General features: G+C 41.5%; 1 protein-coding gene across 3 annotated transcripts; it reads right to left on the bottom strand.

Moving 5' to 3' along the window:
• Positions 1-1,610: 1,610 nt before the first annotated feature.
• Rnf19b (ring finger protein 19B) lies at positions 1,611-23,393 on the bottom strand. 3 transcript variants are annotated; one of them, XM_047519111.1, is made up of 9 exons: positions 22,626-23,389; positions 12,924-13,129; positions 10,938-11,082; positions 9,326-9,488; positions 8,771-8,885; positions 6,998-7,138; positions 5,883-6,090; positions 3,331-3,462; positions 1,612-2,506 (listed from the first exon to the last, which is right to left on the bottom strand). In XM_047519111.1, exons 1-9 carry the CDS (start codon positions 23,249-23,251, stop codon positions 1,993-1,995), a joined length of 2,250 nt encoding a protein of 749 aa, XP_047375067.1. In that variant the 5' UTR covers positions 23,252-23,389; the 3' UTR covers positions 1,612-1,992. The 3 variants fall into 3 exon arrangements, with proteins under 3 accessions (XP_047375080.1, XP_047375067.1, XP_047375070.1); XM_047519114.1 differs by having other exon boundaries at positions 10,938-11,079; positions 22,626-23,388; XM_047519124.1 differs by lacking the exon at positions 3,331-3,462 and having other exon boundaries at positions 1,611-2,506; positions 22,626-23,393.
• Between the last annotated feature and the right edge of the window lie 884 nt (positions 23,394-24,277).

Raw genomic sequence — 24,277 nt, 5'->3', positions numbered from 1 at the left:
GATGAACCTTTTTGGATGCTAATGTCTGGGAGATGACTGCAGTGTTACAAAGGATTCAAATAAAGTTTTTCCTACCCCTGGGTCTGGAGTTCTGGGCTTCCTTTCTTAAATGATACCCAGAATCTCCTTTACTTCTATGTGATCCTACAGGAGAAGAAAAACACTGGCCTTTACCAATAGTGTTTTCAGTACACCATCTCACTTAATCTTTGCAATCCCATAATTAGGCTTATTATCCCATTTTGATTAAGTGAAAGCAGACTCAGAGTAGACTGCCCAAGTCCCACAGCATTAAGCAGAGTCCAGATAAGGAACACAGGTTTGGCTGTAAACTACACCCCCTCCAACAGACTTCTTTGATTTTATACAAGTTAATTGCTTTCTTGATGAGGGTTTCAAGAGAATTCCAAGTCGAGTGGAAAATCTGCATTTCAGGTCTCCAGACTGTCTGCCTCTTCTTCCAATAGGTTCCTTTTGTCACAGAGGGACACCCTTTAGGGCACTTTCTTCCAGGGACCTGAAGTCCACTAATGGCATTTTCTGTCCCAGATACAAGAAAATGTGCTAAGTTGGACCGTAGTACCTAAGAGATAAGATGCTGGCTGCTGTCCAGACTCTTCGTCCTTAGTGTAGTAAGACAAAGAGCAGGTGCATCTGCAAAAGAATAAGAAAGCCACCTGGTCCTCAAGGAAAGATGCGTTCAATTCTTTCTCTGGGCCCAGGGTTAAGGTGATAGGTTTGGCACTAGAAGTTCCTTAAATAGTCTTAAGAATGGGGGAATCTGGGGGCACCAGGGAGTAACTGACTTATACCATCACAAAATTGTCAGTGCCAGATCTGGAAGCTTGCATTGGGAGTTATGAGTCTTTTATTCAATTTTCTTGCTACTCTGTGCATAAGCTTTCATTTCTAAGGACATTATTCTAGACAGTGCCAAAATCCAAGTAGTACTAACTTAAGCTTAATTCTGATAAATTTGTAAGATCAGGCAAAGTTAAATATTCAGAGATTTTGATGGTTGGTATCCTCTCGTTCATTACAAATCTCAGATTTCTTTGTCCCTCTTAAACTACATTGGCAAAACTGAGAAAGCCTTTTGGAACAGGGGCACACACCTGAGAACACAGCCAATGCCTCCATCACTGCTGGTGATCATGCAGAATCAGTACATTTCCTCCTCCAATAAGAATACTCTGTTCCCAACTTGCGACCCTGCAACGTTCATGGAGACCTCTTGAGAGCAACTGGGACTGCCACCCCTGTCCTCCTCTGAACACAGGACTAACAGTGACTATAATGCAGAAAAGGGTAAGTAAAGCTTTAACAGGAAAACTGCAGTTGCCTCTAGAGGGCAAACAAAGTTCATTTTTTAAACTATGGCCTTCCTGTCCAGCTGACTCAGCTAATAACTCAGTCTGACTACACAGTCCAAAATGAGCCTGGCTTTCCTCCCTGTCACACTAAAAGAGAGTGGTTTATACACGACTCCACTGCAGGTGGATTTGAATACAATCCTCCTTCCCTGGGGTAAGAAAAACTCAGAACCTGAGACTGTCAAAGATGTAGTGTTTCGTTTCAGTTAAACACTTGGCTTTGTAGGACTAGCCAAGCCAAGGAAAATGAGATGAATTGAATTACCACAGAAATCTTTATTAAAATGTGTCCTTCAGTAATACGTTAGCATACATACAATATACACACATACATATGTACACTCTTTGACACACCTCACGGATCGCCAACATCAGTTTAACCAATAAATTAAAACTAAAAAAGAGGGGGATGGGAGGGGACGAAGGGCAAAATTTTCATGTATTATCTGGTAAGAAATTGCAAATTTCTCAGAATTTCTCAGAATTTCCCTGGGGAAAACCTGACCAGAAAATCTTTGAAATAAAATACATAAATCCCCCCCACCCCACCCCACCAAAAAAATCCAAAAGATGCAGTTACAACAAATGTGCTTCTCAGAACAGGAGCATTCATTTCACTTCATACTCTGGCTTCTGCACCTTCTGGCTTCAAGACAGTCTGTCCCTCGGCTGGGGCACAGAGGTTCATATGGGCACTTGGGCTTGGTGCACCTTGGGCTCTGGGGGTTGAGGGGCAGGCTGCAGTATGGGAGCGGGGAGAGCCGCACTCATCTGAGGTGATGTCTGGCACGTCATCTGACTGTGTGTCAGAGCTCTCCAGGTCACTGCGGATGCTCTCTGGCTGGGCCAGGCTGATGTCCCAAGCTTTACTGGCCAGGCAGTCTTTCTGTTCACAGCTTTGGTGTTTGCAGGGGGGATCCTCTTCACTGCCGCCGCCACCGCCGCCGCCGCCGCCACCACCACCACCACCACCACCGCCGCCGCCGCTGCCGCCACTGCCACCACCTTCTTCTTCATTTTCTGCCATCTGAGCATGGACATGGAGTGAGTCCTCTGTGCTGCTTCCACTCACCAGCTGATACTGGCTTGGTTTGGCTTCAATGTCCACTTGGATTTCCATATTGTTGCATTCTCTGTGGAGACAAAATCCACTGTGCTGAGTCATGCATGGGTCATTGCTATATCTGTTGACAAAAGTAGTTTGTGGATTTAGGATTAGGAAGTTTAAAAGGATGAGTAAACAGTGGACTAGAGCTTTCTTTGTGTGTGTGTGTGTGTGTGTGTGTGTGTGGTGCTGGGGACTGAACCCAGGGCCATGTGCTTGTAAAGCAAACACTGTACCAACTGAGCTGTATCTCCAGACCCTAGAGCCTACTTTTTGCTACACACACAAACACTCCTCAGCAAATCTCTTTTAAACATCTGAAAAAGCTTCCAAAATTCTACTAAGGGTCATCGCTTCATACTATCTTTCTCAAAATGTAAATGTGAAAGATTTATAACTCTTTGCTACTGTGCTATAATTAAAAGAAGCCAGAATTCCAACAGTAAGTAATACTGCAATCACACCAAGCCAAAGACACTACTCAAAATGAAAGAGTAACAGGCTATGGGAACCATATTGAGCAAAGGGTAAGCAGAAACCCTAGATTCACAGACATCATGAATACCAATCTAGCTCTTTAAGTTTCATGTAAGTAATTACACACTGCTTCAGCAGCTAAGGGGAGGGAGGGGGAGGGAAGTGAGGGAAGGACTCTTTAGACATCAAGTGCTAAAGAGAAGAATCAAGAGATGCTAACACTCTAGGACCAAGAACTTGGTCAATGAGTTCACAGGGCATACTATACAACCCACTAGATGGTACAAAAAAGCCCTAACATGAGCCATTGTGCTTCAGAAAAAGTACCCGACCAAAAAAATGCAGCCTCTCCTGGGCATCTGACTGTTCACATACCTGTCCTGTGGGTTGTAGGAACTGATTATGGAACCGGCCATAGCACGAGTGCTTGCGTTGTCACTAATTGCACCGAGACTGGCTGTATCTTTGGGGAAAATTTCCTTTTGGACATCGGCTTGGACTTCTAACCTGTGTAAAGAGGGGACGTTCAAGTTAATATGAGACCTGGGTATTCTGAGACAGTCTACTTCCTGGTATTCATCTCTTCCATTATTCTCTTGCAAACTGTGATGATCTATCTGATCATCTCCAATTGTCAAAGAGCTGAAATACATGACCACACATTTCCCTTCTTAAGTATCTACTAAAATCGTCCCCTCCTTTCTATCCCCACTGCTACTGCATAACTTCAGGTTCCCAACATCATCTGCTTGGGGAATTACCACTGGGATCTCTCTCCAAGTCAAACAACCTCCAGACCAGTGCCAGTGCAGATGAAGACCTGATCACTCTAAATTCTCTAACTCCTTGCTGCCTCCTGCTAACAGGCATTTATGGTCTTCCTGATCTGCCAGGAAGTCAGTTCCATCTCTCATAAGAGGCTCAAAACCATAATCACTTTGAGTTCACATTTTATACCTCCATAACTCTGCACATGCTATTCTCTCTCTCTCTCTGGAAGTTTCCTTTCTTCTGCCTGACAAACTTATATTTGGCCCTTAATAAAGGAAATACCATTTCCCCCTTTTCTCCCAGAAAACCAGACACTTCCAACTAAGTGCTCCTGCAGCAACTACCTATTTATCAATTTATGTATCTCTCTCACTCCTCTGGGAGTTTCATAAAAGAAACCACATCTCACTCACACTTTACCCTTTGGGCCTCAAACACTTAGCAATCAAATCAGTGAAGGACATAACACTGAAGGACACATAGGAGTCAACCTCCTCCTTCCTCATAGAGCAGCACTTTCCCAATGATGTCTCAGAGATAGGAACCCATAACTATTTGCCCTCTTGATTCCAACACCATTTTGTTGCACTCAAGTATTTCCTCATAAAGGGTTTCACCATCAAACCCATCTGACTCATTCACTTCCTATAAAAGCAAGGCTTTCACAGAACTGGAACAGCTGGACTGGCTAAGCTGCAGTTTCAGCAAGTCACTCTTCAATTATATCTGTCTGCTCATTTATAGGGGAGCTGGCTCTAAGATCACAGCAGTGAATGTTCCAGCATTTGGGGGCAGGATCCCCTAACAAGAGACACCAGAGTCACAAGACACAGCAGGTCAGCAGTAGCCTCCACCCTGCCACCTGTGTCTTTGCTCTACTGCCCTGCCTCAGATGCCCTTCAAGGATGTGCAGAGGTCTGGCAAAATGAGAGGAGTTTGAAGGAAGTGTACTCAGCAGAGACCTGGGTTCCAGTTCCAGCTCTGCCATAGGTTCACTCTCTTTCGGCAGAAGCTTTCTCAAAGGCTACTTAGAAGCTATACTAAAATTACCCTGGAAGTTTGTATTTAAACACAGACCATCCCTAGGTCCTATTCCAGGAGACTGTTGTAAGTTACTAATTCTGGAAATGGGCTCTAAAATCTGTTTTTTAAGAGGTTCCCAGGTGATTGACCTACCTGCCATCTGTTGCTTGAATCCTTTTAATAGCCAAGAGGCCCTCTGGTCCCACTTTAAACACTTCAAGAAAAAAGGAGCCTAGTATCTGCAATGGCAGTCCTTTCCTTCTTTGGGTTTTTATATAGCTTTCCCTATATTCTCTGTATTGCATGAAAATTAGTTTTCCTCTAGCTTCTGCCTAGTCATTTTAATCTTCCTCTTGGCATGAGTCACAGAAGTCCAATCCTTTCCCCAGCTGAAGGCCTTCCGACATCTGAAAGTGAGTCCCTTCCCTCCCTCCTTACCCTGCTGTGCTCTCCCTGTGCTCCTCCCCAGGCCACTCTTCAGAAAAGCAACAAACTGCTTCTCATCTTTTAACATCTGTTAAGTGCCTCTGTATATATTCTGGGTTGTCTAACTGTGAAAAGATCAAGCAAGTCACAATCTATTTTTTTCTTTTTAATATTTTTATTAGTTGTTAACCTTTATTTATTTATTTGTATGCGGTACTATGAATCAAACCCAGTGCCTCACATATGCTAGGCAAGTGCTCTACCACTGAACCACAATCCCAGTCCCAAGTCAAGTCACAATCTTTTTAAAAGTCATAAAGCTTTACATATTCTCAACACAAATTCATAGGATAGGACAGATATAAGGGCCATAGTACCAATTTATGTTGTACCAGTAAGGTATAATAACAAGTTAAGAGAGAGCACAACCTCAGGAATTCAATGAAAATGCCTGCTTTAGGCAGGAAGCCCAATGTGGTTAGTAGAGGGAGGATATGAAGTCAAGACTATTCTGCATGTGGAAGCAGCTATTTTGCAGTGGAAAGAACTCTGAACTTTTCTAAAAGTTGAAAAAAAAAAAAAAAAAACCATTGACAATTAAATCAAAGTGACATGATATATGAAACCCACCTAGTACAGAGAAATGGCTCAATGTGTCACTTCTTATAATTCCAACTATTTCTGTTAGAAATTATCAATTTGCTTACCTGCTGTACTTTCCCTTGCCACTGGAGAGAATGCCACCACTCAGAGTGCCCCCTGAGAGGGCTGCAAAGCTGGCTGTTTCACTGTAAGGGCCTTGCATAACACTGAGTCCATCTGTAGGGCTTCCACTGGTGCTCAACACACTAGTCAGGCCTTCAATACTGCTTTCCCCAATGCTGGGATTCTTGAGGGCTCGCCAGGCATCTGCCACTGTAGGTAGAACAAAACATCTCAATTCAGGATAGCACAGCATCAAAACAATATGATAGGCATATTCCTACAAAGACTTTAAAGAGTGGAGGATTTTCAAGTAGAAAAGTACTAAGGTATTTAGTTAATGAACAGCTACTATGTGCAGCCACTGTACATCAGTTGTTTCAATATATGTTCATATTTAATTCTCCCAACAGTCAGTCATCAACAGCTCCAACTTTGATGAGAAAATCAGAATTTAAAACTAAATAACTTATCCAAGGTCACAGTCACACCAAACTAGAATTCTAAGTTCACTATTATTTCTACAACTCTATAGCTGCCTTTAATTAAACTGAAGATTTAAAAATATGTTTAGGTCAGTGTGAATTCCAGTAGAAAGATTGAGAAACCGTTGGTGAACTCTCTGCCCCAGGTTAGTTAAGTTGGTGAAGTGGAAACAATGTTCAAGTACTCAGAAGATTTGCTTAGTCTTAGCTCTGCAAAAACTCTTAACAGATACTGAAATAAAAGCTTAAATAAAGTTCCCATTTAAAAGCGGATAATAGTAGCCCCTGCCCTTCTTCAGAGAGCTGTTGTAAAAAGCAAGATAATAACTGTGTAATGTCCTCTGAAAACTGTAAAGTACTGTGCAGCTATAAAGCTTTATTATAACCACTCAACACCAGCATACTTGGAGTTACTTAGAATCCTACTAGTTTGTACCTGCCACACAGAGGCAAGCACCAGAGGAATTAACCTAATAATTCTGGAACAAAGAAATGAAAAGCTAAAAATACATTACCCCCTACAAACCTCATTATCCAAAGTAATCCAATGACAATCTCTGTAGAATGTGCTGAATTTTATTGATTTTTATCTTATGTCCCATAAATTTAAATGAAAATAAAAATCTTTCCTTTACCTGTGATTGGACCATCGTCTTCATCAAACTCAATTTTTACTCCCTTTCCATTGGCTGTGCTAACTCCACAGCCACCTCCACGACACAGAGAAATGGGCACAACCCCATAGACATATGCCAGCATAATGGGGACACCAAAACCTAGGGGGAAGAAATGAAAACATGTCAGCAGGCCATCAGGTTGCAGTTGTCCTAAATTCTCTTTCCCAGTCTGGACACGGACAAAGAACTTTATAAAGGGCCAAAGAAAGAGTGTACGATCCCAAAGGGGATGCCTGGTATAATGGAATGATGACCAGATTTGCAATCAGAAAAGTGTAGATTAGCTGGGTATGGAGGCGGATGCTTGCAATCCCTGTTACTCTGGAGTTTGAGGCAGGAAGATCCAAGTTCAAGGTCAAGTAAGACCCTGTCTCAAAATAAAAAATAAAAAGGGCTAGCAATATAGCTCATTGGTAGAGTGCAGCTGGGTTCAATCCCCAGTACCACCAAAAGGGAATAAAAAGGTCTGGATTACAATCTTGACTCCAATTCACTGGCTATCTGACTATGGACCTATCTTCCCAGGGATATGAGAATGTATGTGCAGTGCCCAGCACAGTAAGTACATATTGCTTTCATTTCCCTCCTATTCACTGCTTAAGGCTAACCCAAGAATTAAACATTAAATAAGTGAGTACTGGGGTTTGTAAATTCCAAAGTCACACTGCTGTGTGAGGTAGAATGGTTTAATTGTTAAGAACACAGGATCTAAAGTCAGACTGCCTTGATTCAAACACCTGCAAAGTGACTGGGAAAATGACTGCACCGTTCTGTTAAAACTGTGTTACTTTTCTGAGCTTGTAAGGATTAAATGAATCAATATATGTGAAGCACTCAGAATTCATTGATTTTTATTAAAAAAATTCAGCATACTTGGAATTAGAGAACAATTAGAATTGTTCTACTAAAAAGTAGAATCCATTTCTACTATTAGCTAAATTCAGAGTTCTTAACACTGCATGAGAGCTGCTTCCATAGGCAGAATAGTCTTGACTTCATATCCTTCCTCTACTAACCACTTTGGGCTTTCGTCTAATGGAAGAGCAGGCATTTTCATAGAATTTCTGAGGCTGTGCTCTCCTTTGGTTTTCAGTTGAACAGTCTTTATGTTGTATCTTATTGGCTTAATGGTACTATGGACCTTATATCTATCCTAGTCTATAAATTGTGTTGAGAATATGTAAAGCTTTATTATAACCCATGAAATGTTATAGATTATTTTTCTAAATATCCCCCAAAATATTGTGAGGCATTAGTCAAAAATAAAACTGATATACCTTTGCGAATCTCATGACAAGTAGAGGAGGAGGAAGATGAAAGGTGAAAAACCAGGGCTTAAAATAATTTTCTTTAATTCAACCTTTTGTGTGTCACACCAAGTTCTAGACACTAACTTAAGACACTTTCTGATAATTTAGTGTAGGTGAAAAATAATCTTAACAACAGTCTCTAGTAGAGTTAACTACAAAGGCAGGTTTGTCATAAAATGTAGGTGTCTCCAGAATAAAATGTCTGGCCAGCTGGCTAAACTGCTATGGTCAGAAAGCTAACAGAGGGATGCGCATGGTGGTGCATGCCTATAATCCCAACAAATGGGAAGACTGAGGCAGAAGGATCAACTTAGCAAGACCATGTCTTAAAATAAAAAATAAAAAGGGCTGGAGGTGTAGTTCATCTCCTTAGTGGTAAACAGAATAGCTAACAGAGGAGTCATGGACCTGACTAGCTTACCAACACTAACTGCAGCAATCACTGGGGATGCAATGACCGACAAAGTCACTCCTCCTGTGATGGCTAAATTCCTCTTGTGTTTGGAGGTTTTCCTTCCCTCATACCTGCTGTGAATCTATAAAAGAGAAAATTCAGGTCAGCAGGTTAGGAAAGCAATATTTTTCCAGGGGAAAAAAGGACAAGTGAATAGTTGTTTATAAGTTATCTCTATTAAAATATACCCTCTACCCCAAAAAAAATCTTCAAATTTTAACCTAACTTGATCTGGAAAATATAAACTACTGCAGAAAAAGTCAATCTGAGGCAGAATAACTCAGGGTAATGAAGTAAGCAGTTCACCTTTAAGTCTCTGAGACAAGCCAAGTCAGGATGTTAATAAGAACTCTGAGATCCCATGGGGGTTTATAAAAAATCCATTTAAGAAATTAAAGTTATTTTTATCTAAGAACCAGCTGATTTCCAGGCAGCTCTGAAATACAAGCTCCTTCCCATTTCCCTCAAACCTTTGCCAACAAACCTAAAGCTGGAACAGGCATAGAACCCAGCATGTCTTACCTTCCTTCCAACGTAAACAGGAATGCCAATGACCATGGCAGGAATGGCAATACCAGCAATGAGAGAAATCCCCACTGGAGCACCAATTAATGTGCCCAGCTGCCAAAGAATTTTCTTCTTCCGACTCCATGGCTTCTTGCCCCAGAATGTACAGCCAGAGGGACTACAGAAGAAACATGAAGTTAATGTCAATATCATAAACAGCTTCTTATCAAGAAGGCTCGATAAGAACATTAGCCTTCTTTCCAATGAATGATTGAGTTAAAAGAGAATTTAGGAAACCAATATATTACCCAAGAGAGAGCAAAGGATATGGCCAGACTAATAGAGCTCTGAGCTCTTCCAATTATTTATTAATTTATTTACTTTATAAAGGCAGACCTCCAGAAACAAAAGTCTTTTTCTTCTCTCTGTTGAACTCTCTTCCCAGACCCAACAACACTGATCCAGCTTCTTGACAGACACTACTTGGGATCCTGCATAGCGTGCGCATTTGATAACTCACCCAAATGCTTTGTGTTCTGCAGCTAATTAACATTCTGATTGTGTAGTTTCTTGGAATGTGTCCTACCACCCTAATAGATAGTGTAAACCATGTTCATCACGTTCTTTAATGTCAGTTTGATACTCTGGCCACTTTTATGCTCAGTCCTTCTATACCTGGTCCTCCTCCTTCATTCCCTTTGTGCTACCTTCTCTACTTGATATGATAAGCAATTGTGAAAGTACGAATCATGTCTTAAACACCCTGTGCCCCCAGTGACTGTTACAGAGCAAGTATTCAAATGTTCACTAAAATGAAAATTAAGTATTTCATCTACACAATGGAATTTGTAAATATTAGCTCCTCTAGGACAATTATTTTAAGATTCACTCAATGCTTTGAGAACTCATTAAATGCAGGAAGCTGTAAAGAGATAATAGTTTAGTAAGATTAGACGTGTCCACTACGAAGTAGTGATAATATACTGAAAGCAAAAAGGGAATGTCAGTGAAGAATGAGGAGAACTCAGTTACTCAAGAGGCTGAGGTAGAAGGATCACAAGTTTAAGGCCAGCCTAGGCAACTCAGTGAGACGCTGTGGCAAAATGAAAATAAATGAATAAATAAAATGGACTGGAAAGTAGTTCAGTGGTAGAGTGCTTGTCTAGCATGCATGAGGCCCTGGGTTCACAAAGAATGAAGGTATGAAACAAAGAAGGTATGATTGATGAAATGGCATTTAAATGGTTCTTGAAGGATCAATAAGAACTGAGCAAACTGAGACAAAAGGGAGATACTGGGAGGCTGATATGGTTGGAAAGCATGCCAGGCAAAGAAAGCAACATGAACAAGTATGGAGGGAGGATACCCAGATTATCTGGGATATAGCACAACTTTAAGAGTAGATTAGGGCCAGACTAAGGAAAGCTGTTAGGGGTAAGACATAATTAGAAGGTTGGTTGGAGGTTGCTGAACTGGAGAAAAGTATGATCAGAGCGGTGCTTCAGAGGTACTTTTTACAGCTTCCTTATTCTGTAATGAGAAGACAACTATGTCTCTCTGACATCCTTTTCTCTAAATGAGTGAGAGAATAAGACTACAAAAGTAATGGATATATTTCTCATCTCACCTGAGGTAATGCAAGTCTGAGATCTCTTTCATACAAAGCCAGCAGAATTCACAGCCACACACTGCGCAGGTCATGTGATTGCAGCTTCCATCATTCATCTTGATAATGTAAGCACTGCATCGTGGGCATGGCTTGATGTCATCTGCTGGGGGTGGGAGTAGGAAGGATGGGTAGAAAAATACCCACTATTAAACCTAGCTTGACTTCATCATTCCAAAGAGTGCACACAGAAATGAAGGGGAAGTCAAGAACTCCTGACCGAGGATTCCAAATTGTGCAACACACTTTACTGGAAGGTTGGCTATGTCTAGACCTCAGGAATTTTCAGAAAATGAATTGTTTTATACTGAGCTGCCTACCCTAGTAACTGGCATCTTAAGCAGCAGTTGAGTCACAGTCTGAACAAGACTTCCCTAGAGAGAACAATGGTTCCAAGTAAAATGGAATTTCCACCCACCAATAGGCTGATGGATTTAAAAGCAGAGTCCTACCTCAAGAAGTCAGTGGTCTAAAATTGACTTTAAATTTTGATAACTGTAAGTTCAGGAAATTTATTTTTCAGATTCAATAAGTATTATTGTGATTTGTTGTTAATATAATCCAGTGTCTTCCTATGATACTTTCAAGCTTAAAATCTAAAAATAATTGAATATACTATGTAACACATACCTGGTAATATTCACAGCAAGTTAGGAGCTATCCTATGAATAAGAAAATTTAGGAGATTGTGCTATGCCAGAAAAATGAATGGCAAAATCTTTCCTATTAGCCTCTCCCAAATGACATCATTGAAGACATAATCCACTGACATTTTAAAATAGGTTTATTCTGACTTGTCAAGGTTGGAACTGAATATGTGATGTTCCTCCTTTTTTTTTTTTTTTTTTTTAAGGTTCTGGAGATTGAAAATCTTCCTCCTTTTAAGGTTAATCATTAATCCATATTAGTATTATTTCCTTTTCTTAAATCTGTACCTTACCTCCAAAAGTAGTAATGCACTTAAAGCTAGAAGGCAAATGAGTACAGGTTTAGCACTAATTAAATGTTTTTCTGCTCACAATGAAAAGTACTGCAGAAGACCCTAGCAAAAGGACCTAATTATTCTCCAATTTGAGACATATTACTAAGAAGGTGGAGACTTAAGAATTCAATTTTGTGGCTGGGCACGGTGCTTTAATTCTAGCTACTGGGGAGGCTGAGGCAAGATCACAAGTTAGATGTCAGCTTGGGCAATTTAGTGAGACCCTGTCTCAAAATAGAAAATTTTAAAAAGGGGGCCTTAGGTTGTAGCTCAGTGGTAGAAAGTTTATGTTGCATGAGTGAGTCACTGGGTTAGATCCTCAGCACCACATAAATAAATAAAATAAAGGTACTGTGTTCATCACCTATAACTAAAAATTTTTTAAAAAATTTAAAAAGGGCTAGGGAAATAGTTCATGATTCAGCAGTTGCCTAGCATGTGTGAGATCCTGGGTTCAACCTGTAGTACCTACGTACACATACAAACATACGCAATTTTGTTGGATTTCAATTTTATGTGCCTATAATAACCTACAAATGGTCAGAAGGGAAGCTACATATCACAAACATATTATTGAAAATATAACCATTATACTATCATACCATGCCAGGCATGGTAGTGTGCATATATAGTCCCATAAACTTGGGAAGCTAAGACAGGAAGATCATTTAAACATGGGAATTTAAAACCAGCCCTGGAGATCCCAGCTCAAAATAAAAAGGTTGGCGGACATGCGGGGGAGGGTGCTGGAGATGTAGTTCAGGGATAGGTAGAGTACTTACCAAACATGCCTGAGGCCCTGGGTTTGATCCCTAGCACCGCCAAAAAAATTATGATCAAATAATAGTTTCTGTTCTCTGATTCCAGGGAATACTTGGGTTATACACTAAGATAATCTTTTCAAGATTTGGGCTCACTTTATGAGATATCAAATAAAGAGACAATGAGATTATGCCAATTTATACCTGGTCCAGATTCTTGCCCATAACTGAGACCTGAAGTATGCTTGGTCCGAACTCTCAAAGTCTGGGCCCTCTGCTGCCGGGCCATATCGCAGGTCTGATTTGGATGCCATATCTGCTTACAGTGGTAGCAGAACTCAGTCTGGCAGCCTTCCCTCTCACAGGTTAGCTTTGGGCAGCTGGCACAGCCATAGGCAATAACAGCATAACTGGTAAGGAAACAGGAAGATACCAGTAAGGTTAAGAATGATCTAATCAAGGTGGACATTATTCATCAGGGCTAACACTATTTGGCACCACCCCACAGCCACATAAGATGCCAAGAAAACACACACACACACACATGCACACACACAGAACCTGACCAACTATATAACTTATCCCAAGTGAGAAAGCAGATTTCTTGATATTCCAAAAACAATTTATTTCCTGAAAAAAAATGGGGGTATATATCATATTTAGCCTGAATTCCTAGCCTTTATTTAATTGTAGTTTAAAATGCTTGAATAGCTATTTGCCACCCTGTTTCATAAATAAAGGGTACAAAACAATTTCTTTCCATGGTTTTCTATATTTAAGACAGATTGGAGTTTGTTTACAAGAAAAGACAATAATTATAAAATAAAGAACTACAGCAAAAACTAAAGCAAGTATACTTTTTCATTTTAAGCTTTACAATGGAGTTGGTCTGACCAGTTTGAGAGAACAACAGTCCTAGATAGACTTGTGGTCAAGTTCTACTGAAAGCTTGTTTTATTTTACCTTTTTTATATTTTTTCTCTTTTTGGAAAAATTCCATTCTACACCTTTTAATGTTTTCTTTCTTGACAGCCTCCAAAAGTCAAGAATACTACCTATCTCTCTTATTAGTTAATATAACATAAGGCCATATCTTACCTCCCCTCTTTTGATATATATTCTTTAAAATGTAATTTAGAAATTATCAGTACTAGCATCAATTGTTTCTTGTAATCCATGTTCATTTGCCAAGAATTAGTCTCCATAAACAATCCAATATATTTACAACTATTAGCTTTTCTGATTAAATCTGTCAACTAAATTTTCAGACTACCTTAACGATTGGACACTTTTCTTTAAAAAATTTAGAAAAACAAATGGAAAGCTATAAAAGTTTTACTACACGGTTTTCAAACAGATCAATAATTGCATACTTGGCAGTTGTCATCTGTGCTCTGTTGTCCCCTATTCCACCCTTTTACCAATTTCCAAAGACCTCAAATAACTTATGTGAATGGCTAATAAGGTTTTCTTGGATTTATTCTAGTTTACTTGTTTATTTGAATGTACATTAGATGTTCATAATAGCAACTCAAGTTCTATGGTTTATCACAGATCCTGTAAATTGATTTGAGAATGATACTAAAAATATAAATGACAATGTATCTCCTATGTCACATAGGCTGCATTAAAACTCTTCTCAGAAAGAACAAAGTGAGAATAGGTCAATGTGTGAATGCAAATGATTCATATCCTGTGGGAGCTCTGAGCAAAATTTACCCCACCTAGCTGCAAAATAGCTACTAAAGATAAACAATGTGTCTCCTGAAGAAAGTGACTTGCTTGCTATTTTGTGTTAAATGGGAAAAGTAGTAGATGACCTCAGAAGAGTAATAAGCCAAGTTCTGAAGCTACACATTAAATAGACTACCAGTCAGGAAGAACTTAAATGCTTAGTGATCCAATACCACTTTACACAGGAGGAGAAAATACTTATTAAAATTCCTGTTTGGTTTTGGTGCTAGGGATTGAACCCAGGGCCTCCTGTACACTAAGCACACACTCTACCACTGAACTACACCTCCAGATAAGATTCCTTTTTTAATTAAAAAAAAAATAAATAAATAAACACGGTTCAAATCAGTATGTCTGGTTCATTTCAGTTTCTTCACTGCCAGATCTGGTGGTGGGGACTGCTTCAGTTTTCTCTAACTTCCCTTATCTATGACCAAGGTATAAAGGTATCTTGCTGCTTCAAACCTTAAACTTTTTTTCTTAGTTTTGACAGACTTGGCATCCTTTCATCTGACTGTGAGTGGAAAATCCTTGATTTCCTCAATTTTTCAAGGCATGGCAATGAGGCATACTAGGGAGAAGATGTGGACTAACAGTAAACAGTGAGAAATCAATTTTAGGTGTATAATTTAGTTCCAATGAAGTATAATAACACCAAATACTCCACAGCAATCTATTATTATGACACAGAATTACTCATGGCATGAGACTTGGCATTCTTGTTTTTGGGTGCCTGGTCTGGGTTCTGATTCATTCTACATGACACCAAGCTACTTAAAATCTCCAAGCCTTAGCCTCTATCCCTCAAATCGAGGTATAGGTAGATACTTTCCACTTTCAAGTGTAGCTAAACATATTCTAAAACTGAGCTTGCAGTCTTGTCCTGAAAAGTATGGTATAAGAACAGTGCAAGTTGGGCATGGTGGTATATACCTGCAATCCCAGGTACTAAGAGGCTGAGGCAGGAAAAGCATAAAGGTTGAGGCTAGTCTGGGCAATTTAGTAAGTCCCTCCCTCAAAATACAAAATTAAAAAAGGATTGGAGGTGTAGCTCAGTAGATGTGCCCTTGGGTTCGATTCTTCAATCCCTGTTCAATTCCCAGTGCCACACCAAAAGAAAAAGAGAGAGAGAGAGAGAGAGAGAAGAAAAACATAGCATGCTTTACTCTACACTTCTTGGCTTTTGCATACTCTACTCCTGCCTACAAGTCTCTTTTCCTTTCTTCTTGCCCATTTAAACATCATCTCAAACGTCATAGTCTCTGTAAAACCTACTTAAACTCTCTAGGCAGCTGGTTGCCTATCTTGTGCCAGTGCACAATTATAACACATTACTATACATTATATTGTAATTATCTTGCTTCTCCAACAATGATAGACAAAAAACAAACAAACAAACAAACAAAAAAAAGAGAAAGGGGGGTGGGCGGGAGAAGAAGAGGGAGGCGGTGGAGAGGAAAAACTTCTTCAATCCTAAACTTATTTACATGGTTTAGGTACACAGATCAACTTGAACCCAGTCAGACTGCTATCTAGTCAACTAGATAGCATCATGTTCCCTACAATATGCACCTAGAAGCTAACCAAACTGACTCCAGACTTAGGATGGTATCTTGGATTTTTATACCTCCATGCATTTGATCATAACACTCAGGTTTAAAAGGCTTTTTTTTCTTCCTCTGTTCTTATCTTTGTCTACCCAGTATGAATTTCTACTCATATTCTTGAAAGCCCACATCAAATGTGTTGAAAGCCAGCTCCTCCATGAGATCTTTCTTGATACTATCATGCAAACCCATTATTATTTATTTCATCTAAGAATACTTGTATTTTCCTTAGTACTTATCACATTATGTTTATATTTCTTATCTACTAATCATCTTGTCTTCTCTACCAGCTCAACCTTCTTATCAAAAGGACCATGTCTAAGTTCTTTCTGTAATATTCCGTTCTCAACCAGGGATCAACACTCCATTATTCTCAAAAGCATCTGCTGAATGATCACCTATCCTATTCTTGTCCATCTCCTATCTCAGTTCCTCATCCATGAACCAAGTATGCTGCCCATACACCCTACCTTTCTCATCAAGATTCACCTGTTCATTCCACTCTTTTAGGACCTAACTGAAAGGCTTTGTACATGGGAGTTGTAGAAATAGTAGAAATACTCTAGAGGAAGTAATTTTTTTTTCAGTTGTAGATGGACACAATACCTTTATTTTATTTATTTAATTTTATGTGGTGCCCAGGTCGAATCCAGTGCCTCACATATGGTAGGCAAGTGCTCTACCACTGAGCTATAACTGCAGCCCCTAGAGGAAGTAATTCTTAATCTACTCTGAGTGCACAAGATTTACTGTTAAAGACACTGACTCAAAGCAGGTCAGAGTGACAACTATTAAAGAACACTTGAAAACTGCAAGTAAGAAAAATAGCAAATAATTTTAAAGAAGCCAAAGAAAAAATAAAAACACGTTTCCTAATGATCCACATTTTGAGACAGGGTTTTGCTAAGTTGTCCTAGCCTCCTGGGTCACTGGGATTTCAGATACGTACCACTGTGCCTGGCTAATATTCTCCTTTACTGACTGTGAAATCTGTCTCACCAAGAGAACTTGTTTTTCCCTCATAAATGTGCTGGAAATGAACAGAAGTTTCCTGTTTATGGGAATGGTACCATCCAGTTGTCTGGGAAGACCAACACTGATACTATCTCTCCTGGTTTTGGGTGTGAGGTGGGACTCTTTAAGGTACAGAGGCAATAATGAGAGGCTAGAGTTGGGGGAATTTAGGTCAGGGCAACCTTATTTCCTATTCATCTGTACAAAAGTTCTGCCCTTGTATACCAGGACATTTTGTTACCTACTTTGCTCACCCTCAGCCTCCCAGAGATTCTGAATGGGTTTAAAAATTGGCAATGGAGCACCTGAGAGGAAAACATTACAGTTTCATTATTTGGGGGTTTTTGAAAGACATGCTTAGGCAGAGATTCAAAAGGGTAATAGAGCAACTGCATCATTTATTAGCTACAAAACATTAGATACCACATTTATTTATTTTTATTTTTTTTAGTACCAGGGATTAAACCCAGGAGTACTTAACCACTGAGTCTTATCCCCAGCCCTTTTTATTTTTGAGACAGGGTCTCATTTAGTTGCTTAGGGCCTCAACTAATTTGCGGAGGCTGGCTCTGAATATTGGATCCCCCTGGCTCAGACTCTGGAGCTGCTGGGATTACAAAATCTTCTCTGAAATGGTTTCTCCTTTACAAAATCCATTTACCATCACCTACCTGTATGAGACTAAAATGAAATTATATCTAAATAAGATTATACTTAAAGACTATACTATAAATAACTAAAATGTCAGTTATTTGTATTTTAAGCTAATTTTATCTCATTTGAAAGTTTATTTATTTTTGTAGCACTGGGGATCAAAACCAGGGAAGCTCTCCCAAGCTTTCTCCCCTGCATTTTTAATTTTGACACAGGATCTTGCTAAATTGCCAAGGCTTGCAACTTGTGCCACCAAGCCTGGCTGAAAGCATATTGTGGTGCACATCTTTAATTCCAGCAGCTCATGAGACTGAGACAGGAGGATCACCAAGTAAAAAACCAGCCTCCAGCAACTTAGTGAGGCCCTAAGCAACTTAATCAGACCCTGTCTCAAAACAAAAGATTAAAAAAGAGTTTGGGATGTGGTTCAGTGTTGAGTGCCCCTGGATTCAAACTTTGGTACCAAATAAGAAAAAAAAAAAAAAAAAAGAAGAAAAAAAAATATATATGTGTGTGTGTGTGTGTGTGTGTATGTATATACTCATTAATATAGCCTTTAGTATATCAAATAACAATATGAATGTTCCCTTATTTATGAATAAAATATTATATTGAAATATGAGAAAATAACTATGTAAACTCTTTTCCTCCGTTCTACAAATACTTCGTAAAATAATGAAATCTCTTAATATATAGTGTTCCATCATGAGTAATCATAATAAAACTAATGATCAGAACTTGGTAAACTCACTCACACATTCCCCCACCCTGACAAATACATATGCATGCTCCCATGTGAATGCACACAGAAGGGAGGACGTAATAATTTTGCTGGCAAGTTCTTGATCGCTGGGTCAAGTATGGGAAGAGATAACTGGAGCTTAGGGCTTCTTTTCAAATATTACCCATGATTTTCCTCAGGTCCAGGAAAATAAAACAGTTTGATTCAAAGAACAAAACAGGGACTTAAACATCCAATAAGAACACAGAAGCTATTTTCTTCCTGCCATTAAAAATACGCAGCAGCTAGATGCACCCCTGTAATCCCAGCAACTTGGGAGGCTGAGTCAGAATTGTAAATTCCAGGGCAGCCTCAGCAATTTAGTGAGACTGTTTCAAAGTAAAAATTAAAAAAAGGACTGGGGTAGAGCACTCAGTGGTAGAGCACTCCTGGGTTAAATCCCTAGTACCACAAAACAAAAAACCCACAGATGGTAAAGCTATGGCCACATTCCTAAGGAAACCTGGGCACTCCTTTGGGAGATGAAAGAATTTTAAAATTATTCCCTGTTTTTTCTTTTTTCTAATATTTTTAGTTGTAGATGGACACAATACCTTTATTTTATTTTATTATGTGGTGCTGAGGATCGAACCCAGTGCCTCACACATGCTAGGCAAGCACTCTACCACTGAGTCAGAACCCCAACCCCTATTCCCTGTTTTTCTAACCATCTTTAACTGACTATCTCAAAACCCTTTGCGAATATTATCTAAGACTCTCAAGTAAGGAAAAAATTAGACCTATTTCAGATAAGAGAAATAAAGTAAGTAACTGTTAACAATAGAAATTAGAAAAGAAACTAGGTTCTAGTACACCTGGCTCTCTCAATGTTGTCCTTAGGCTACGCTTAAGGAAAATGCCCAAATAGTAGCATCCCCAGTAATGGGGGTTATGCTGATAAGCCAATGCTTTTTTAGAACAGAGGCTAAGTGCAAAGAGTAGTTTAGAACAGAGGATGAGTGGCCTTCACTGGTGTTAAGACCGGCACTCCAAGCCTAGTTTACCACCTACTAGTCATATGACCCTGAACAAATCAATCGATTTCTTTAAACATTAGTTTCCTCATCTGTAAAACTATATCAAATCCATTTCACAATGTTGTAAGGATCAAATTATGTATGCCAGTCATGTAGGTCCTCAGATGCCAGCTTGCTTGTATTCCTTTAACTTTAAGCAAACAGATACATAGAAAAAAAATGAATATACAATTGCTATAATTGTTTTTGCTAATTAAACCTGGATGCTATCAACCCACTAATTAGCCAGATTAAGAGATGGCCTAAGCACAGTGGCATACACCTATAATCCCAATGATTCGGGAGGCTGAGGCAGAAGGATCACAAGTTTGAGTCCAGTCTCAGTAATTTAGAGATCAACTTAGTGAGAGTCTGTCTCAAAATAAAAAAAAAAAATAAAAAGGACTGGGGATATAGCTCAGTGGTGAAATGTCCTGGGTTCAGTCCTCAGGACTAGGAGAGAAAGAAAAGGGAAAAAAAGAGAGAGGTGGGGTGGGGGTGTGGGGAGAGGGAGGGAGGGAGGGAAGGAAGGAGAGAGACAGAAAGAGACAGGGAGGGGAGGGAGTGAGGGAGGGAGAGGGAGGAAAAGAAAAAACCTAGGACTGGGGGTTGTAGCTCAATAGATGAGCACAAGACCCTGGGTTCAATCCCCATAATACACATACACACACAAAAAGGTCTTCAACAATTCTTTAATAACTTTCGAATCAACAGCCGTTTAGAGCTCCCACCAAGTTTTCAAATTAATTTCTATCCATTTTTTATTGATGTGAACAAAGATAGAAATTGACTTCAGAGAAATAAAAAATGTGAAATGTGGGGGGCTGGGGTTGTGGCTCAGTGATAGAGTGCTTGCCTACCATGTGTAAGGCACTGTGTTTGATTCTCAGCACCACATATAAATAAATGAATAAAATAAAGGTTTATCAACATCTAAAAAAATATTTTAAAAAAGTGAAATGGGGCTGGCTTGAAACTAGTCATAGGAGGTTCGATTCATCCCTTTCTTGAATTATGCTTTGACATATTTTCCAGAAAGATGATCAAGGGTGCCACATTTCTTAAATTCAAGGAAACTCATATCTCAAAAAAAAAAAAGGGAGTTAATATACCATTCCCAAACTAACCATACAGTATTCTCTTATTCTTTGGGTTCAGAAAATAGATCAGCAGTATCTGCAAAACTTTAATATATAATGTATAATTATTATATTAATTTATTAATATATAAATTAACCTCACCGGAGCTGGGTGCAGTAGTTCATACCTATAATCCCAGCTGTTTGCCAGGCTGAGGCAGGAGGATTACAAGTTCTCGGCCATGGCAACTTAGTGAGACTGTCTCCAAATAAAATAAAAGTATAAAAGGGGGCTGGTGATATGGCTCAGTGGTAGAGCACTTGCCTAGGAAGTGCAAGGACCTACATTCAATCCCCAGTACTGGCAGGAAATAATTAACTTCATAGGAGCAGTAAGACCACCAGACCATAAGCAGACCCTTTTGTTTAGTTTTCTTGGCACCAAGGATTAAACCCACGGGTGCTTAACCACTAAGCCACATTCCCAGTCCTTTTTGTTTTGAGACAGGATCTTGCTAAATTGCTGAGGCCACCACGCCTGGCAAGTAGACCCTTTTAAAGAGTCTTCAAAGTCCTTCCTGATACTTATTAACCAAAAGTGAAAGTGATCTATCATAAACAGGGTACTTTGACCACACACTTCAAAGTAATTTGGAAACCCCATCTTGGTGAGGTTAAGTAACACACCCACTTCTAAACAAGTTTGGCAGAATAAAAAAATAGAAGTCAACTATTTTAACTCTCCGAGACACTCTAAAACGGCTCCTTTTGAAAGGAAACAAATGGCAGCATCATGGAAATCTCAATATACAGAAACTATATACAGAAACTACATACAGAAACTACAATTTCTATACAGAAACTACAATTAAAAGTCCTTAAATGCTTTGAAGCAAAGGATCACACAGCTTTTTAATAGCACTACATTTATGTACTGCAAGGAGTCCCTAGCATCCTTTTGCCTCCAAAACATAACACAGGGGAATAAAATTATCTGTCCAAGGTCCAGAGCAGGTAATGGCAGTCTGCATCCCAACCCCTTAGATGAGTCCCTCTTGGCTGAATGATATCACTCATGAAATGAACTGAAAATAACAATCAGATTTTTTTTAAAGGAGGGTGTGGGGTGTGGAATCTCCACTGAATGCTTCAGATAGGAAAACCTAGTGGTATTTCAGCTCTGCAAATATAACACTTTAACTCACTGACCTTTGAAATCAAGCGTGCATAGTGCATTTTGAAAAGGCTGTCATCAAGATCTCAAGATCAAAGCAGCTGGCAAACATTTTTTTTTTCTACCATATCAACCTCTGTATTCTTCGTCTCAGTGCCCCACTAATACGCTGGACAAAGAAAGGGTTTGTCCAACCCTCACCCTGCCCAAGGCAGCAAGGTAAGAACCACAGGGTGCCTTCCAAAAGCTTGGCACAGAACACACAGTGCCAGGGTGCTTTCAGAGCTCTGCCAGTAAGCTGTCCTCTTCCCTAAGTGCCATTCCTATTACCTCCATCCCAACTTTCAGCAGCGATTGTCAGGAAAAACACGCCTTCTTCTGCAATGCTGCTAAGCGTGCCCCTAGCCAAATGGACACACCCCTCCAAAGCGCTGCCCCTGCAGAATGTCATTCTCACTGCCTCTTTGCCAAAGATCCCCTCCCTTCTCACCAAAAGATATCCCCACCTCTGCAAAGGGGCCTTCACCTGACAAAAAAGCCTCTTGTCTGCTGACTTGACAGTTCCCTTCCCCTGACCGACAGCTAAGTCCGCACCTCGAGCCCCTGGTCAGGGGTGGGGTTCTGGGTGCCTCCAGCACACTTGCCGGGGCTTGCCGGATGGTTAGCTACCGGTTACCACCCGCCGCAGTTGCCTTCTCTTCCTCCCGCTGGTCATCCCTACCTCCTCCTGCTTAGGGACACACTCTCAGGGAAGCCCCTCGCTGCTGGCCGCACGCGGGGCCCGCAGCCCCCGCCACACCCCTCGGTTGCAGCCCAGCGCCCCCGGCGGCCACGCCCCCGCGCTCACCCGCAGTCCGGGGCCGGGCACCAGCGGCAGTCGGGGTCCGAGGCCAGGTATCGGCGCAGCATGAACTCCTCGTACTTGTGCATGAGCGGCGGGTCGGCGAGCAGCAGGCGGATGTCGTGCGGGTTGAGTCGCTCACTGCACTCGGGGCAGCTGATGGGCACCCGGCTCTCGCTGATCTCCAGGCGCAGGTAGTGGCGGAGGCAGTCCCGGCACGAGCGGTGGGGGCAGCTGAGTAGGCGCGGGGCCCGCTCCGGCGGCAGCCGCACCAGGCACAGCGGGCACTCCACCTCCTCCGCGCCCGGGCCGCCGCCCTCCGCCGCCTCCTCATCGTCGAGCCTGGCCCCCGCGGCCGCGGCGGCCTCCTCTGCCTCGGCGACCGGCTCAGCGGGCGACGCCTCGGGCGGCGGGGCCTGGGCCGCGGCTGGGGCCGGGACGGGCGGCGGCGCGGCCGGGGGCGGCGGCTCGGCCTGCGGCTTGGCCCGGGCGCGGCGGCCGCGGGCCGAGGCGGAGAAGACGCTATGGAAGGTGAGGCGCCGGCGCCGGCCGCCACTGCGGCACTTGGGGTCGGGCGCAGCCGCGTGTAGGGATGTGGAGCGCGGCGACTCGGAGTCCTTCTCGGAGCCCATGGCCCGCAGAGGTCGAGGAGCCAGGGGCGCCCAGCGCCGCCACAGCTCCCGCCTCAGGGCCCCCCAGCCGGCGCCCCGGCCGCCGCCTCGGCCGCCCTCCCCGAGATAGAAACCGAGCAGCGGCTACGAAGTGGTTATAAAGCCTCCGCCCCGCGCGCCGCGACACACTGCGCAGGCGCCTGGCTCGGACACCTCACAACCCGCGCAGCCCTGGCGAGAGGCGCTGGGCGGGGCCGAGCGGGCGGGACCGCGGGGCCCAGGCAGAGCCCCGCCTCCTGCTGGTCAGGTGGTTCCAGCGCAGCCATGTTATAGAGATTCAGAGCGAGACTAGCCAACTGCTGTCCTGCTCCTCCACCCCGGGTTCCATCACCTCTACCCGCATCACCCCCTGGTGGACTTGGCTGCGCAGCGTTCCTTACAGATAGACTGATTACCCCTCCCAGTAAATGAGGTTCCAGTTAACTGATCTGTAAAAAGTAAGACAGGGGTTGATCAGATGGTGATTCCCAACTGGTCCACCTCTCACCATTTCTGTTGATACTATATATTAGGCAACAACATTAATTAACAGAGAACATATTCATTCATTGAAAGTGTAAGGCATTACTCGATAAGACAGCCATGGTCCCCTGTCTGCAAGGGATCTTCAGAATAAAGTCAGAATTTCTTAATCTAGCATTCAGTGCTGTTTGTGAACTAATAAACTATATTCCTTGACCCATCTGCCTGTCTGTCTTCCTGATAGCCTGGAAGGAGGCCCACACTTCTTGTGTGGAAGTGCCTACCCAAACTCCTCTGACAGGGGACCCTGAGGCTTCCTAATGGGAGACAGTGTCAACCGTGATGAAAATGTATCAGGATTAGATTTAGTTGCAAATAACAGAAGAAAAAAAAGTACTTGTAGAAATTTCTCTTTTTATGAAAAATAATTCCAGAGTTAGGCAGTCGAAGTTCGCTTAGCTACCCTCAGCATTTGGTTAACAATTTTAAGGTAACCTCATTTCCTTCTCACATCCCTAACAGTGG

The sequence above is a fragment of the Sciurus carolinensis genome, chromosome 1 (genome assembly GCF_902686445.1).
Source record: "Sciurus carolinensis chromosome 1, mSciCar1.2, whole genome shotgun sequence".
NCBI lineage: Eukaryota > Metazoa > Chordata > Mammalia > Rodentia > Sciuridae > Sciurus > Sciurus carolinensis.
Note: the sequence above shows the minus strand (reverse complement) of the source record. Positions and strands in the feature narration are given on the sequence as shown.